The sequence below is a fragment of the Tinamus guttatus genome, unplaced genomic scaffold, assembly GCF_059628265.1.
Source record: "Tinamus guttatus ecotype Peru unplaced genomic scaffold, ASM5962826v1 Tinamus_guttatus_pri_ptg000542l, whole genome shotgun sequence".
NCBI classification, from domain to species: Eukaryota; Metazoa; Chordata; class Aves; order Tinamiformes; family Tinamidae; genus Tinamus; species Tinamus guttatus.
The window spans coordinates 542501-555589 of NW_028289076.1; the positions used below are offsets into that span (position 1 = coordinate 542501).

The 13089-nt window shown below is 39.4% G+C and overlaps 1 protein-coding gene across 5 annotated transcripts in view; it reads right to left on the reverse strand.

Annotated features, from left to right (window-relative positions):
* The window catches only part of RUNX1T1 (RUNX1 partner transcriptional co-repressor 1), a 107298-nt gene that overhangs the window by 3126 nt on the left and 91083 nt on the right, over positions 1–13089 (reverse strand). For all 5 annotated transcript variants that reach the window (XM_088534117.1, XM_088534120.1, XM_088534116.1 and 2 more), the window contains exon 10: positions 8455–8645. In XM_088534117.1, coding sequence (XP_088390243.1) covers positions 8455–8645 — 191 coding nt within the window. The remainder of the gene's footprint in view (positions 1–8454; positions 8646–13089) is intronic.

The following is a 13089-nucleotide window of genomic DNA, read 5'->3' on the forward strand; positions in this document are numbered from 1 at the left end:
TTCCCATCTTTAAAAGCACTTAAAAAGAAGGCGGAATTACCAACACACAAAAACAGATGTTTCTGGTAGTTAAATGTCAGGAATTCAGACTCCTTGTCTGGCATCACCTGGTTTTGATTCTGTATTCATTGTTTCAGGTTAATTTTGCTTAAACTCTGTCCAGTGTTGGAAAGGTAAATCCACACTTCGACCTTCAGAAATGGATAATCATCCTATGCTTAAACATTTTTCCTTTAAATGATTTCTTTCCTCCCTCTCCACAAAGAAAAATAACTGTAAATAGTTCAGAACACTGTACATGTGCACCCACAGACATATTTGCAGAAAAATGCCCTGGCAGGCTATGCTGGCGTTTCAAAGGAAGGCAGTGTCTCATTCTACAGACCAGAAATAGGACACGTCGTGGTATAGCAGGATTCTCCTCCTTTGGCTGTGCTAGTACTACTTAACAGTCATGTCTTCCTTCTGAAAGTCCCATTTTGCCAGCTGGTGCTCCTGCTGTGAGCAGTAAACGGGGAGGGATCCTGCTCCAACTGTGTTCGAGCAGAATTTCCACTGACTGCCACGACTGCTGATTTTCAAGCTACTTGTTTCCAACTAATTCACCAGCCCAGGAGTTGGCCCATATTCCCCTTTAACCCCTACTCTGAAAGCAAATGCACACACACAAACCCTGCCTATCCAGGTTTTTCTGAAAAGGCCCTTTTCCTCACAAGGAATAATACTGAAGTCAAACAGTATCTGTGCAGGTACAGGAACCTCCCCCTTGTGCAAATCTTATTGCAGCACTGAAGTCCAAGCTGCAAACATGCTGAATTTATGAAGGGGATGTATAAATTTTCTATTCAAATATTCTTTTAGTCACTATAGGCAAATTTTGAAGACTCTTCAGTTTGAATTTTGAGAATACTGGTCTAACTTTCGTATTAAAATAAACATCAATTAACTATGACCTTAAACATAAAATGAAAAGTCATAAACAAGTACATGATTTTAATGAAGTAACACTGTTCCTAGGCGGTTTTTTACATGATTGCTTAATGTGCCCTACACTATTTGGTACATGATTTTGTCCACTGCACATATTATTTATAATTTAACAGGTCATTACAGTCTTACTGTAATTGTGAGAATAAAAGCACATAAAATGCAAGAATTTCAAAATAAATGTTATGGTTCATGTTCACAAAAAGATTATGTCATTTAAATAGTACTATGGGGTGTGCAAATCATCATAAACAAGCACACGTGACACAGGGAACAGCCCTGCAATAGTAGCTGCGGTTGACAGGCAGAAGCTGCCTGTCCTACAGGATCCTCACCACTCCGATTATTTTCCTCTCCTTCCCATGCCTTAGTAGGGAAAACCAGCAGTAATTACCTGGCTTAAGCCCAGCAAGCTTTGCTGACAGATGCTTTCTGTTCTCATTGGGGGCTGTTAGCTTTGGAGCCCATGCTCTGAAAAAGACACAGCCCAAGGTGCCAGCTAATGGATTGAGCTGTGCTTTTTCCCCCTGCTCAGGTATTCCCAGCTGATCCAGGCACTGTGAACAGAAGCTTGAGCTCAGTACTGTATTGAGCATGCTCAAGATATATCCCCTTCTGCAAAGCTCTGGAGCTCAATATAAGTCCTAGTTATGTACCCGCAAAATGCATCACCCAGAGTGAACTGCATGGACAACATCTGGGATAACCCTGGGCCAACAATGTGCTGCTGTTCAAAAGGCAGCAATCATCACCCAAGGGCTTGTAACCAGGATATGGACTGCTTTACATAGACTGCTTACATATGGGGCAAGATTCCCTGCCTACTGCCATCGTCAAGGCCTGGCCCGGAGTAATGTCCAGCTTGGGACGATGGACTTCAAATATTGCAAATAAAATAAGGCAAATAAGATCTGAAAAGAGCGCCAAGAAAGGCAGCAGGATAATCATAGGTCAGAGAAGCACAAGCTGTTCAGTACTGAATGAACCAGGACTGTTTAACCTAAAAAGAGCACAGAATTCCCTGAGACATAACACAGCAGCATCCAAACACTGATCATGATCAGTGATCATGTCCATGGGATTAGCAGAAGAAGTAATGAGATCAAACAGCTCTAAGAAAAACTGGAAATAGATATTAGGAGAAATCTTTTCACAGATATGAAAAATACTGCCTAGAGGCACTGCAGAATCTCCATCACTAAAACACAGGTACAACAAATATAGGGATGATATGGAAAGAGTTGACCATGCACAGGGAGCTGATTTCCTGAAGCTTTTCCTGGTCTATTTTCTCTATCTTTAGGCAGTGACCTACTGCACTGTACTTCCAGTCGGTGCTTTGTACAGAGTTCCAGATGTAGCTAAAACTATGAGGAAGACTGGATTACAATTTAACTCTGCATTGATTTTCCTGTGAAATAGTGAGGTTATGCAAAAGGCCAGATTCTTAGGCTACATAATTCAATTTAACCTCACTACCTTGAAAATGGATTAATTCAGTGCAATTGGGCTAAATTACACCATATGGGACTCTTGCTCAGAATCTATGCCACTGATTGTATTTCATCCTCCTCTTTCAACTGACAAGGAACATCGTAGGTCAAAGCCTTATCTTAGGTCAGAGTCTTATCTTAGGTCTGAGTCTTAATTCTCATCTACTTAAACTTCGATCTCTAAATGACAGAACTCAGAAACTTCTGTTTGCCCTTATAAAAAAAAAACCTCAATGGTCTCTATTTTTGTGGTCTCTTGTACAAGGACACATTATTTGTAAATAGTTTTGCACATCTTCTGCCTCTGCAGTATTAAGCCACATTTCAGTATTTGCTTTTCTGACACCTCCGGTTGAGACTCAGGGGAGAGATGACTTAAAGAACAAAAGAATAAAATAACTTTGAAATGTCAAAGACACGATGAACTCTAAAATGTCGAAATACATATCAAACATTGCAATGTCACCTTTGAAGAGTTCTGAATTTTCCCAGCTCAGTAAGAAAGGAAGCACAGTTGTGAACCCAGATTTTTCCAGGATCTATATGCAACACCCATGATATTCAAAACAATCACTGCCAACCAACAGAGAGAGAATGAACATTTACAGATTACTGAAATCACAGTGGCATTAACAAGTTCATATTGCATGAACACTGGTTCAATAAAACAGCAAAGCGTTTTTTGAAAATTCTAGCAAAGACTCATCAGAAGACAAAACACATCAGGACTCTGGAAATTCCCACAGTGTGTCTAAATGCAGCACCCCATACAAAGATATCCAAACCTTTAGATGTTTCTGATAAAGTCATAACAATCACTGAACACTCAAGGCTTATCCAAGACATTGTTTACTGTGTGAAGTCTATCTGTGTTCATACAAGTGAGCATGAGAGGAGCTACATTCTGAAAACAGAAGTGCCAAGAAGCACAGTGAAGAGATGTTCAAGCTGCCTAGGCAGGTTTAGTAACCTGGGGCACTGCCAGTGGGAAGCAAACAACCCTTTATTGCATCTGGTCTGATTCTGCACCGAATGGATGACTCCAGTACGTCTTTACCACCCACGACTGCAGAGTATGACATGCTAAGTTCCTAGAAATGTCCAACAAAAAATTAGCATTAGTTGACATATGTATTAGATTTAATTCTTGCCTAAAAGCTCGGCTTCCCTGCACCACAGCATCTGATGCTGAGAGTCAGGTTTGCTGGCACAGTCCTGGTCTCAGTGGATCAGTCAGCATAGATTGAACCCAGCTGTCTTCAAAATGTCAGGTAAGTGTGATATTCACATACAACATAAACTGCTGCTATATAAACAAGCCTCAACATTACACATCTCTTAAAAGCAGTGTTGGACCAGTTACATACTTGTTTTATCTGAGCAGATGTCAGCATCTGCTTTAAGTAGAGAGAACTAAACTATCTGTGTTCCTTCCCCAGCCATTGCTCTAGTGAAAGGGGAGGAAGAACACTGAGTGTCAGATTTTTCAGTGGCATTTTATACCCGAGCAGAAAGACAGATGTTTCAATCTGGACAGCCAGTCTCCTTGCTAAGCTGTTCACCCTTACTATTAAAATTGATTTGCACAAGAGTACATTGCAGCCAAAGCAAGCAAGGCAGTCAATAAAGAGTAGGCTGCTCACACATGTCTCTGCACTTGGCCAAGTCAACTACTGATGAATGGGTCATCTTTTGTCAAGCAACTGTAAGGAATCAGTAAAGTAATAATTTGTGGTTCTGGAACAGCCCTGCTGACAGATAGACCTTCTCTTGTCCTTTTATTTTCCATCAGGAGTCTGCTCCATCCACTGGGCTTCAATCAAGCTCTCATAATAACAAAAGAAAATTAGGAGAATGTCCTGGTCTATCTGAAAGATGTATGCTGACAAATTAAAAAAAAATCTTCAGAAAATAAATGTATAGACACTGAAGCAGTGGCATTTCCGATTAAATCAGACTGAACAATTCAAATATAAGCAAAGAACAGTAATTCAACAAGGAGCCAGGTTGGAACCAGAAATGACAACTGCACTATGACATGTGGTGATTCTCAAAATACTGCAGACCACTTCTTAAAAGACAAGATATTTCCCAGCATCACACCTCTCCTATTAGTCCTCTCAGTGTTCTCAGCTCCTTTTATTTTGCTCTCCTCACCTCAACATGTCCAATTTTCTTCTAATTTCTATTTGCACAAAAGTAACCCAAAGAAGCCTCAGGTAGATCGAGGTTCCATTTTGCTGACTAACAGATGAAGAGCTGTAGGGGAGAAATCTTTCCAACAGACAGGGAATGGTCATATCACATGAAATTTATATCTGATACTTTAGAAATCTGGTGCCAAATTCCCATCTCCATTCACAGTTTACAAAACCAGAAGAACAAATGACACCCGTGGGAGAAATATTCTCCATCAGGAAATGCATGGAGATTATATAGCAGCCTATACTGATCTCTCTTGCAGGCCTTGGCATAACGTCCGTCCAAGGATAAGAAATGAGGAGCGACACTTAGCTCTAAGCTCGCAAGATTGCAGAAGCTGCTACCACAACATCACCCTTGTTTTTAGAACTATATTCTAGTGCTGGAAATATATTTTCAGTGCTTCTAGCACACAGGAAACTGTATTACTGGAACAGCTATAGGACAGCTATAACATCTGGAAGGGTAGTGCTGAAAGCTCTAAAACAGGGAGAAGTTACAGGAGGCTTGTAGGCTAAACAAACGAGGCTGGATATGCACAAAGAGAACAAAAGATAACGAGCACTGAAGGGTTTACTGCTCTACCCAATCGGCAGAAAGGATTTACATCAGGATTTACTCCTCTACTCAATCAGCAGAAAGTGCCATTTCAAAATAAACATTTTTCAAACACTGGCACTAATCTCTTGCTCTCAAAGATGAAGGGAAAGGCTGATCCATTTGTTACAAAAATTACCTGAAAAAGGACAGTCTAAGTTAATGGATAATTTTGGGAAGCATTGCACTAAATGGGTGAAATTTGGCATAAGAGAAGAGAAACTAATGATAAAAAGTTAGAGACACCTTAAACTATCAAATTCAGGTTTTCTCCCTTCAGCTAGTTTATTGAAAGTTGCATTTCCCACACCGCTGAGCTGCCACACTGCTATGCCACTCATGACCACAGCAGTAAAACTGTAGGACCAGGCCACTATAATTCTCTTTAAATAGATCTCAGATATTTTGTTTGGTCTGGGTCCAGGAGGTTTGCATCTTCCCTGGGGATGAACAGCACTGAGAATGTCAGTGACCTTATGAGCCACATTTCATTAGAATTAAATTAAAGGCATCATTTGCCTTTCTTTAAAGTTCTATTTCCAAGAAGTGAACAACCTCATAAGCAATTCTTCTGAAGATGAAATAAAGACGTCTGTTGTTATACAGCCTTCTCCAGAAATATTACTGAGCAGGAGTGAATTACAGCACATGCACTCGCATTCATTCCTTTGGATGCACATTTGTTTGTGGAAGAATGGGCTGTATGTATTGGCAGTAAGTACTTATCTGTCCTGCCTACACTGTACCAGTTCACTAAACAGATTTAATTTGCAGTTTCCTCTTAGGTATTTATGTTGGGAATTTTGGTTTTAATAATAGGAGTCTCTTGTATACATACACACACAAAAAATAACTGCTCTTTAATGACACTAAGTCAGACAAATGCACTTTCTATGAATATACCATAGGAAAAATGTCCTTGAACATCTCAGATAAAAAATGCCAATAAATTGAATTTATGTCTCATTTAATCTGCAATGGAACAGTTAGTACTTAAAGGGTATATACACTTCCCTTGGTCCCTTTCTTCCTGAGAAACTTTCAGATGCTGAAAATCAATTCCTTTTGTCTCCTTGTTATTCATCTGCTACACATTAAGGAGAAACTCTGGGCATTCAGTGATCCCACAATGGTCTTTCATCTCCAGAGAAGCCTGGTATGAATTAAAATCTTACGCTCCCTCAAATTATGGATGCATCCTGCAGCATGCCACTGACTTATCCACTCATGATTTCTGCCATTTCTTCCAGCATGATGCAGATAGCTAATAGGAATCTTTCAACTTAAGTCGCTCTTCTGCAACACTGCCATTTAGTGCTTTCACAGGAGTACACAAATATGCATCCACATAGACCAGCGTGCTACACATCTATTCTTTCTCTGACTTGCTGCACTGTAGAAATTAAGATTTAGTTTTACTAAATTCAACACCTTAATACAAGAGCAACAAATAGTTTATTAAGCTAATATTCTATCATTTCAGTGGCCTTGAGAAATTAAGACTATATACAAGACATTTAAAAATAGCAGGTAGTTGATACGATGTTTTGTCATGTCATGTTTCAGCACTGGTAAAACATACAGTGCTTTTTCTATCCCAACTCTTGGTTATTCATACTGCTGTTTGTCTCATACCACACGGATTCAAGGCTTCCACTTCCAGGTTTTTTTAAAAAAATGGGCTTAACATGTTTATTCCTACTGTATTCTTTGTTGCTCTTTCAGTCCTTTTTTTTTTCCCTTCCATATCCTGCTTGCCTACTTCTCAACTAAAAATATTCCCAGAAGCCAAAGGAACACATTCTAAGCAAGGTAACTTACACATTCTGACTCCCATGAGTCTACATGCAATGCATTTTTCAGGCAAGCCTCTAGCTCTATAATCTCTATAATAGACTCTTTCTTTATTTACATTAAATTTCACTGTGAAATATTTCCCAAGAATCAATCAGGCTATCTATTTAACATTGGTAATTGAAGAGCTTTAAAATCATAGAATCGTTAAGGTTGGAAGGGACCTCTAGAGGTCATCTATGCCAACACCCCTGCACATGCAGGGTCACCTAGAGCACGTGGCACAGGACTGTGTCCAAGCGGGTTTTGAAGATCTCCAGAGAAGGAGACTCCACAACCACTCTTGACAACCTGTTCCAGTGCTCTGTCACCCTCACTGTCAAGAAATTTTTCCTTAAGTTCCTGTGGAACTTTTGGTGCTTCAGTTTCTGGCCATTACCTCTAGTTCCGTCGGTGGCCACCACTGAAAAGAGGTCAGCCCCATCCTCCTCACTGCCTCCCTTGAGGTACTTCTAGACACTGATCAGATCCTCGCTCAGCCTTCTCTTCTCCAGGCTGAACAGGCCCAGCTCCCTCAGCCTCTCCTCATAGGGCAGATGTTCCAGGCCCCTGATCATCCTTGTGGCCCTGCGCTGGACTCTCTCCAGCAGCTCCACATCCCTCTTGTACTGAGGAGCCCAGAACTGGACACAGTACTCCAGATGTGGCCTCACCAGGCTGAGTAGAGGGCCAGGATCCCCTCTCTCGACCTGCTGGAGACGCTCTTCTTAACGCACCTTAAAATAATGATAATGAAAATCTAAACTACAACGGAGGTAGGTCTTCATTATATGTGTTGTATGTAGCCATGAACATCAACTAAAAGGCGAGACTGCAGCTTAAGTTCACCAGCACTTTAGGGCTCAGTTAGCAAAGTAGACAAGAATATCTGGAGCTCGGGACATGTCCATAACACACATCCAAAGCCACTGGAGAAGCAGTTAGCAGCCTGCACTGAACAACACTGATATCATGTCGATATCTTGATTTGGTAGATTAAAGTTGGCTCAGTTCCTCCTATTTTTTGCAGCCCCACTTGGTTAAGGACTGAATTACCCGCCTTTGCATCCTCCAGTTTCCTGCCGCACTGTATGGTTTGCAATCTCATTTCCCCAGTGTGACAGTCTGATGTGCCTTTTTTTGACCTTAGACAAGGCCAGAGAGCATGGAAGGCAAAGACGTCCATGGCCACCTGTCCCAAATGGCAGCTCTTTGCCATTCTTTGCCTCTTCTTTACTGGAAGAGGCCTCTTCTTTACTGGAGCTCTTCCAAGGAGAAGCCCCTGGCAGAGGTGGGTTAAGGGGAGCATTTGGACAGAGCAGCCAAGGTGGCAAGACCTCACCTCACTTGAATCTTCCTGCTGGTTGATAACAGCTAGTGCATCCTCCGCAGCCTGTCGCTTGGCTTCGGCAACCGTGCGCTCCATTTTAGCTCTCTCTGAAGTGATCATGTCGTGAGCTTTCCGCTCAGCCTCCGACACTGCCTTCTGCAGCTCCGCCATCGCCTGCCGCTTCACTTCGTTGACCGCTTCCTCTGTAAATGAGAAACAGGGAGAAATTTTCAGTTTGGTGCATGGTTACATAGGAGTAATGCATGAAAGCCACGGATGCTCTATCACACTGTGCGCCTTCGTTTTGAGAAGAAGGGCAAAGATGGACTTGTTCCTCAAAACCCTGCAGATGCTTCCCCATGCCTGGACGTTCTCAGAGATGCACAGTGCTCATGGTGGAGAGTAGAGCTTTGATTCATGGCTGTTATCTTTTTGCAACCAGGTATTTCTATCTCTGCTTTATATTTCCGTGACTTTTTTGATGAGTTTATTTGCAAACTTGGTTTGGTAGAGCACTACATTAATGAATGTGTTTGGTAAAAAATCATATTATTTTGGGCTTTTTCATATTTGTATGTTTAAGCTCTGGAAATTTAGAGCAAATTTAGAGTCACTATCCAGTTATTCTGTATGTAAAGATTAGAGACATGCCTGTAAAGAAAGACCCAAGAATTTATTAAAAAATCACTGCTGTAATTTTAGAATCCAAAATTAAAATTTATTTATGAATATTGTTTTGATCTACCAATCTCCATTTGAGATCCACATGTCTGTTGTGAAGAAGCTACATCCTGATTCAGCAGAGCTCCTGAGCACAGCAAAGCCAAGAAGACCTAAGCACGCAGTTAAAACCGAATACGTCCGTAGATGCTTTGTTAAATTTAAACCTTTCCATTTTTGTAAAATAAGTCAATATATGCACCTTCTTCTGTATATACTAGTGCCATATCTTTTATTCCAGAAAACAGGAATTGTCACAAATTAGTTATTTGAGTTTTGATGCAGGAAGAATGCAAAGATTTTACTAATGAACAGTCTTTTAATTGACAACTAAAACAAGTAATTTCTTTTTTTTTTAATTAACTGCTCTAATTAACAAGGAAACCATCCTCCCCCTGAATTAGTTTATCTAATTTTCATCTTTATTCAAAGCAAAATGACAATGATTAATTGAAAATTTAATAAGCAGTAATTATTAACTTGGCAAACCTAGTACCAATTAACACTCTATTAAAACTAATTATGACATGTTTCATTCAAGTGTTTGTACTTAATTGTTTCACCCACTTTAAAACCACCTTAATTAAATGTTCTGTTTAATTAAAAGCATAGATTTCTAATAAAAATGTTTTAGTGCAGATTAAAATGTAAGTATTACAACTATGTTATGTGTTTGAAATTTAGGCTGTATTACATGCATTTGTGTGCATGTACATGTGCATACACATTACCGTACATACAAATACCAAGTCAATAACTGTCTTAATGCTTTAATCACTCAAGTCTCTGAATTTCTCATTAAAAAATAACAGTCTTCATTTTAAACTATTATTGCATGATACCAAATAAAAAGTATGAGCAAAATCCGAATTTTAATGTATGCACTCGGATTAAATTAAAAGGACAAAATAGCTCCATTACTCTGCATGTGCGTGCTAATGTGTATGTGTGACATATATGTGTTTTGACTGAAGTTTTCAAGAGGGGAAAAATTTAGAAATAAAACTTATGCCTTTATTTTTATGAGGCTGAAAATACGCCTTATATTACCCTACCATAAATGTTGTTAAGGGGAAAGCCTCAAGAGAGGAAAAAATCATACCCTTCAACCACACAGCCAGGTCTTAATTTACTTTGAATATTCAAGGTGAATTAAAATTCTATCTAAGTGGCAATCCAGGACAATAATTTTTGCTTACGATCAAAGCTGCAGCTAGACTAATTGTATATGCAAATCAAGCAATTTATATTTAAATTATGCATTCCTATTCCAGTCCCACAGGCACATAGAGATCAGCAAAGGGAATTGGTAGGACATTTGCAAGGTGCTTGAATATTTATTACCAACTGCAAACATTCACTGATTGAAGAAAAAAAATATACACAGGCAAACATACAGATGCAATTTTATTATCTTTTTCATAAAAACGAGGCAACTTAAATACAGACTTTTTGTGTCTATGAACTGCAGTTATTAACAAAGTGGTTTTCTTTGAGAAAATCTGTATTCGTGCTGATATTTGCAATGAATAAAATGATCTTTAAATGGCATGATGCACTTTCATTACATTATAAAAGCTTATTCTTTTGTGGAAATGTTTGCAGTTGTTAGAATTGTCAATTTAAACTATTATTTTAAAAACAAAGAAGCATAACCCAGCATTTTCCAGAGACTTCTACTAATTTCTTGAGATTTTTCGGTTCTACATAATCTGCTTTTTTCCAAGCAAACACAGAAATTGCAGGTTATATTCTAACTTCTGCATTGCGTAAGTTTCATGCAAAGCTTCTGAAAGTGTGAAGGTGTTAAAAGCACTAACGAAGGCACATGCTGAGGAAAAATGAAAGTTATTTTTTAATTAGCATAACTATGAATTATACTTCAGCGTTTCCATTATATCTGAAAGCAGAATTGTGTAGTGATGTACTAAATGTGAAAAAAGAGTTCAAACACATTCTGTTTTTTTTCCCTCATAATGCAACATCATTATTTCAGCATCATATGAACTCTTGACACCCAACTTACTAAAAATAGAAAAAATATCCTATTACTTATTTTCTTCACATTTCCTTTAAAAACATGCTTTCGGTATCTACAGACATTTTATAGACATTAAAATCCATTAAAAAAAAAAAGCCAGGAATGATACTGGCATAGAATACAGCTTCTTTTCCAGAAGGGAGGAAGATTGATTGGATTCAAACAACGGAAAACATGAAGCAAGAAGCTTTAAAACAAAATGTCTAAGATGCACGTCACACACATCCTCTATTTTCTCCTAATGCGAATCATTCTTGGCATAAATTCTCTTTGTCAATGTGTCTTCAGGAGTGCAACTGAAATCTTCCTTCGCTTTGACTGATGCCTGAGAGAGGTCCCAGTCAGCACGCTGTTAAGTGGGACACCTGGTATGGAATAGGGTTACTCAGTGTGACCGGGGTCTTTGGGGTTGACTCGGTGGAGACACCAGCTCATGGAGCAGCTCATGGAGCCCGGCACGCCGGTTCAGCAGCCTGCTCCTCATCACCTACCTCACATCGTGGGCACACTGAGGAGAAAGGAAAGGTGCTGGGCACTGCTGAGGTAGCAGCTCTTGCTCTCAGCCTGCCCCTGGCAAAAAAAAAAAAAAAAAGGCCGTGGAGAGCAGGTAGCAGGAATTATCATGGCCTTGGGCCCCAGATTGCGTGGTCTTTTTCTCTGGACTACTTTGGGATGTGCACGGCTTTTATTTTCTTTGCGACACTGGTGACTTGCTGCTGATTTACAAAACTGGAGTGAGTTTACATGGCTTTAACCTACAGGATGCTGCATACAAGGTCCTTGCTCCAACAATCATGGAAGCATGTGCTTAACTTTGTGTACTCTGCCTGAATCTGTGGATCTACAGAAGTTGAAAGTGAATCACATGTTCACATGGTTTGCTGCCTCGCCTGATTTTGAGACTGCGTGTTAACTGTTTGTATGCTAGGCTCCTTCAGTTCAGTGGATTCAGCTTCTCAGTTGGAATTTCAGGGCTTGATTCATCTATCTGCACATTGCTCTTTACTGATTGAGACACTGAAATACCCGTGCAGAGCTAGCAGAAATGATGCAGGACTTGTTGGAGATGTGCTGCCTTCTTGGAGGGCAGTTACAGGCAGGCAGATACTACAGAGCATCTCAAATGGCACTACACACAGATACGTACAGAGCTGAATTGCACTTTTATTGCCTTGATTACCACATTGTAGATTATGTCATCTTCAGTGCACCCTCCCTAAAACACAGGCCAATAATTTATAAAAAACAATATGCTTTCTGATGTTTTACTTTTGTTAATACAGATATGTCTCCTGGAGAAAACCAGACTTTTCAAATTCTTCAGTTCACAAATATCCTCGGTTAACACTGGGAATATGATTTAAACCCACATTGGCATGACGGTATGGACTAGAAATGAGACCAAAGCAAAAGGCTGCTTCAAAAACTCCCAGTCGTTCAAAGGGGTTTATAAAATGACATGTCACAGGCTGCTTTTCCATTTGTGGACAAAGTCTGAATGTCCATCCAATTTCATAATTGAGGCCCATAGCTTTGGTCAAATTGTATTCCTACCTTATGAATTAACGGTTTTTCTTCCACTGTACAGGACACTTTTGAATTATATATCACCTGGTATGTTAAATAATAATTAAAACATATATATTGCAAGAAAAAAATAGTTTTCTGAAACTCCACTGAATAATAGTGCTTTTAATTAGATGTCCTGGGATTACATACATTTTCTTCTTTTTCATTTAAGATGTTAACCAATATGGGAAACTAAAATTAAAAATTGCATTTGGGCATGCAAAAGCATTGCATTATAAAAGCTGTATTTTCCTTGGACCAAAAAAAACAGGTTTTGATTAAATTGTTATTTACTATGTAAAGTGCAATAATTCCAG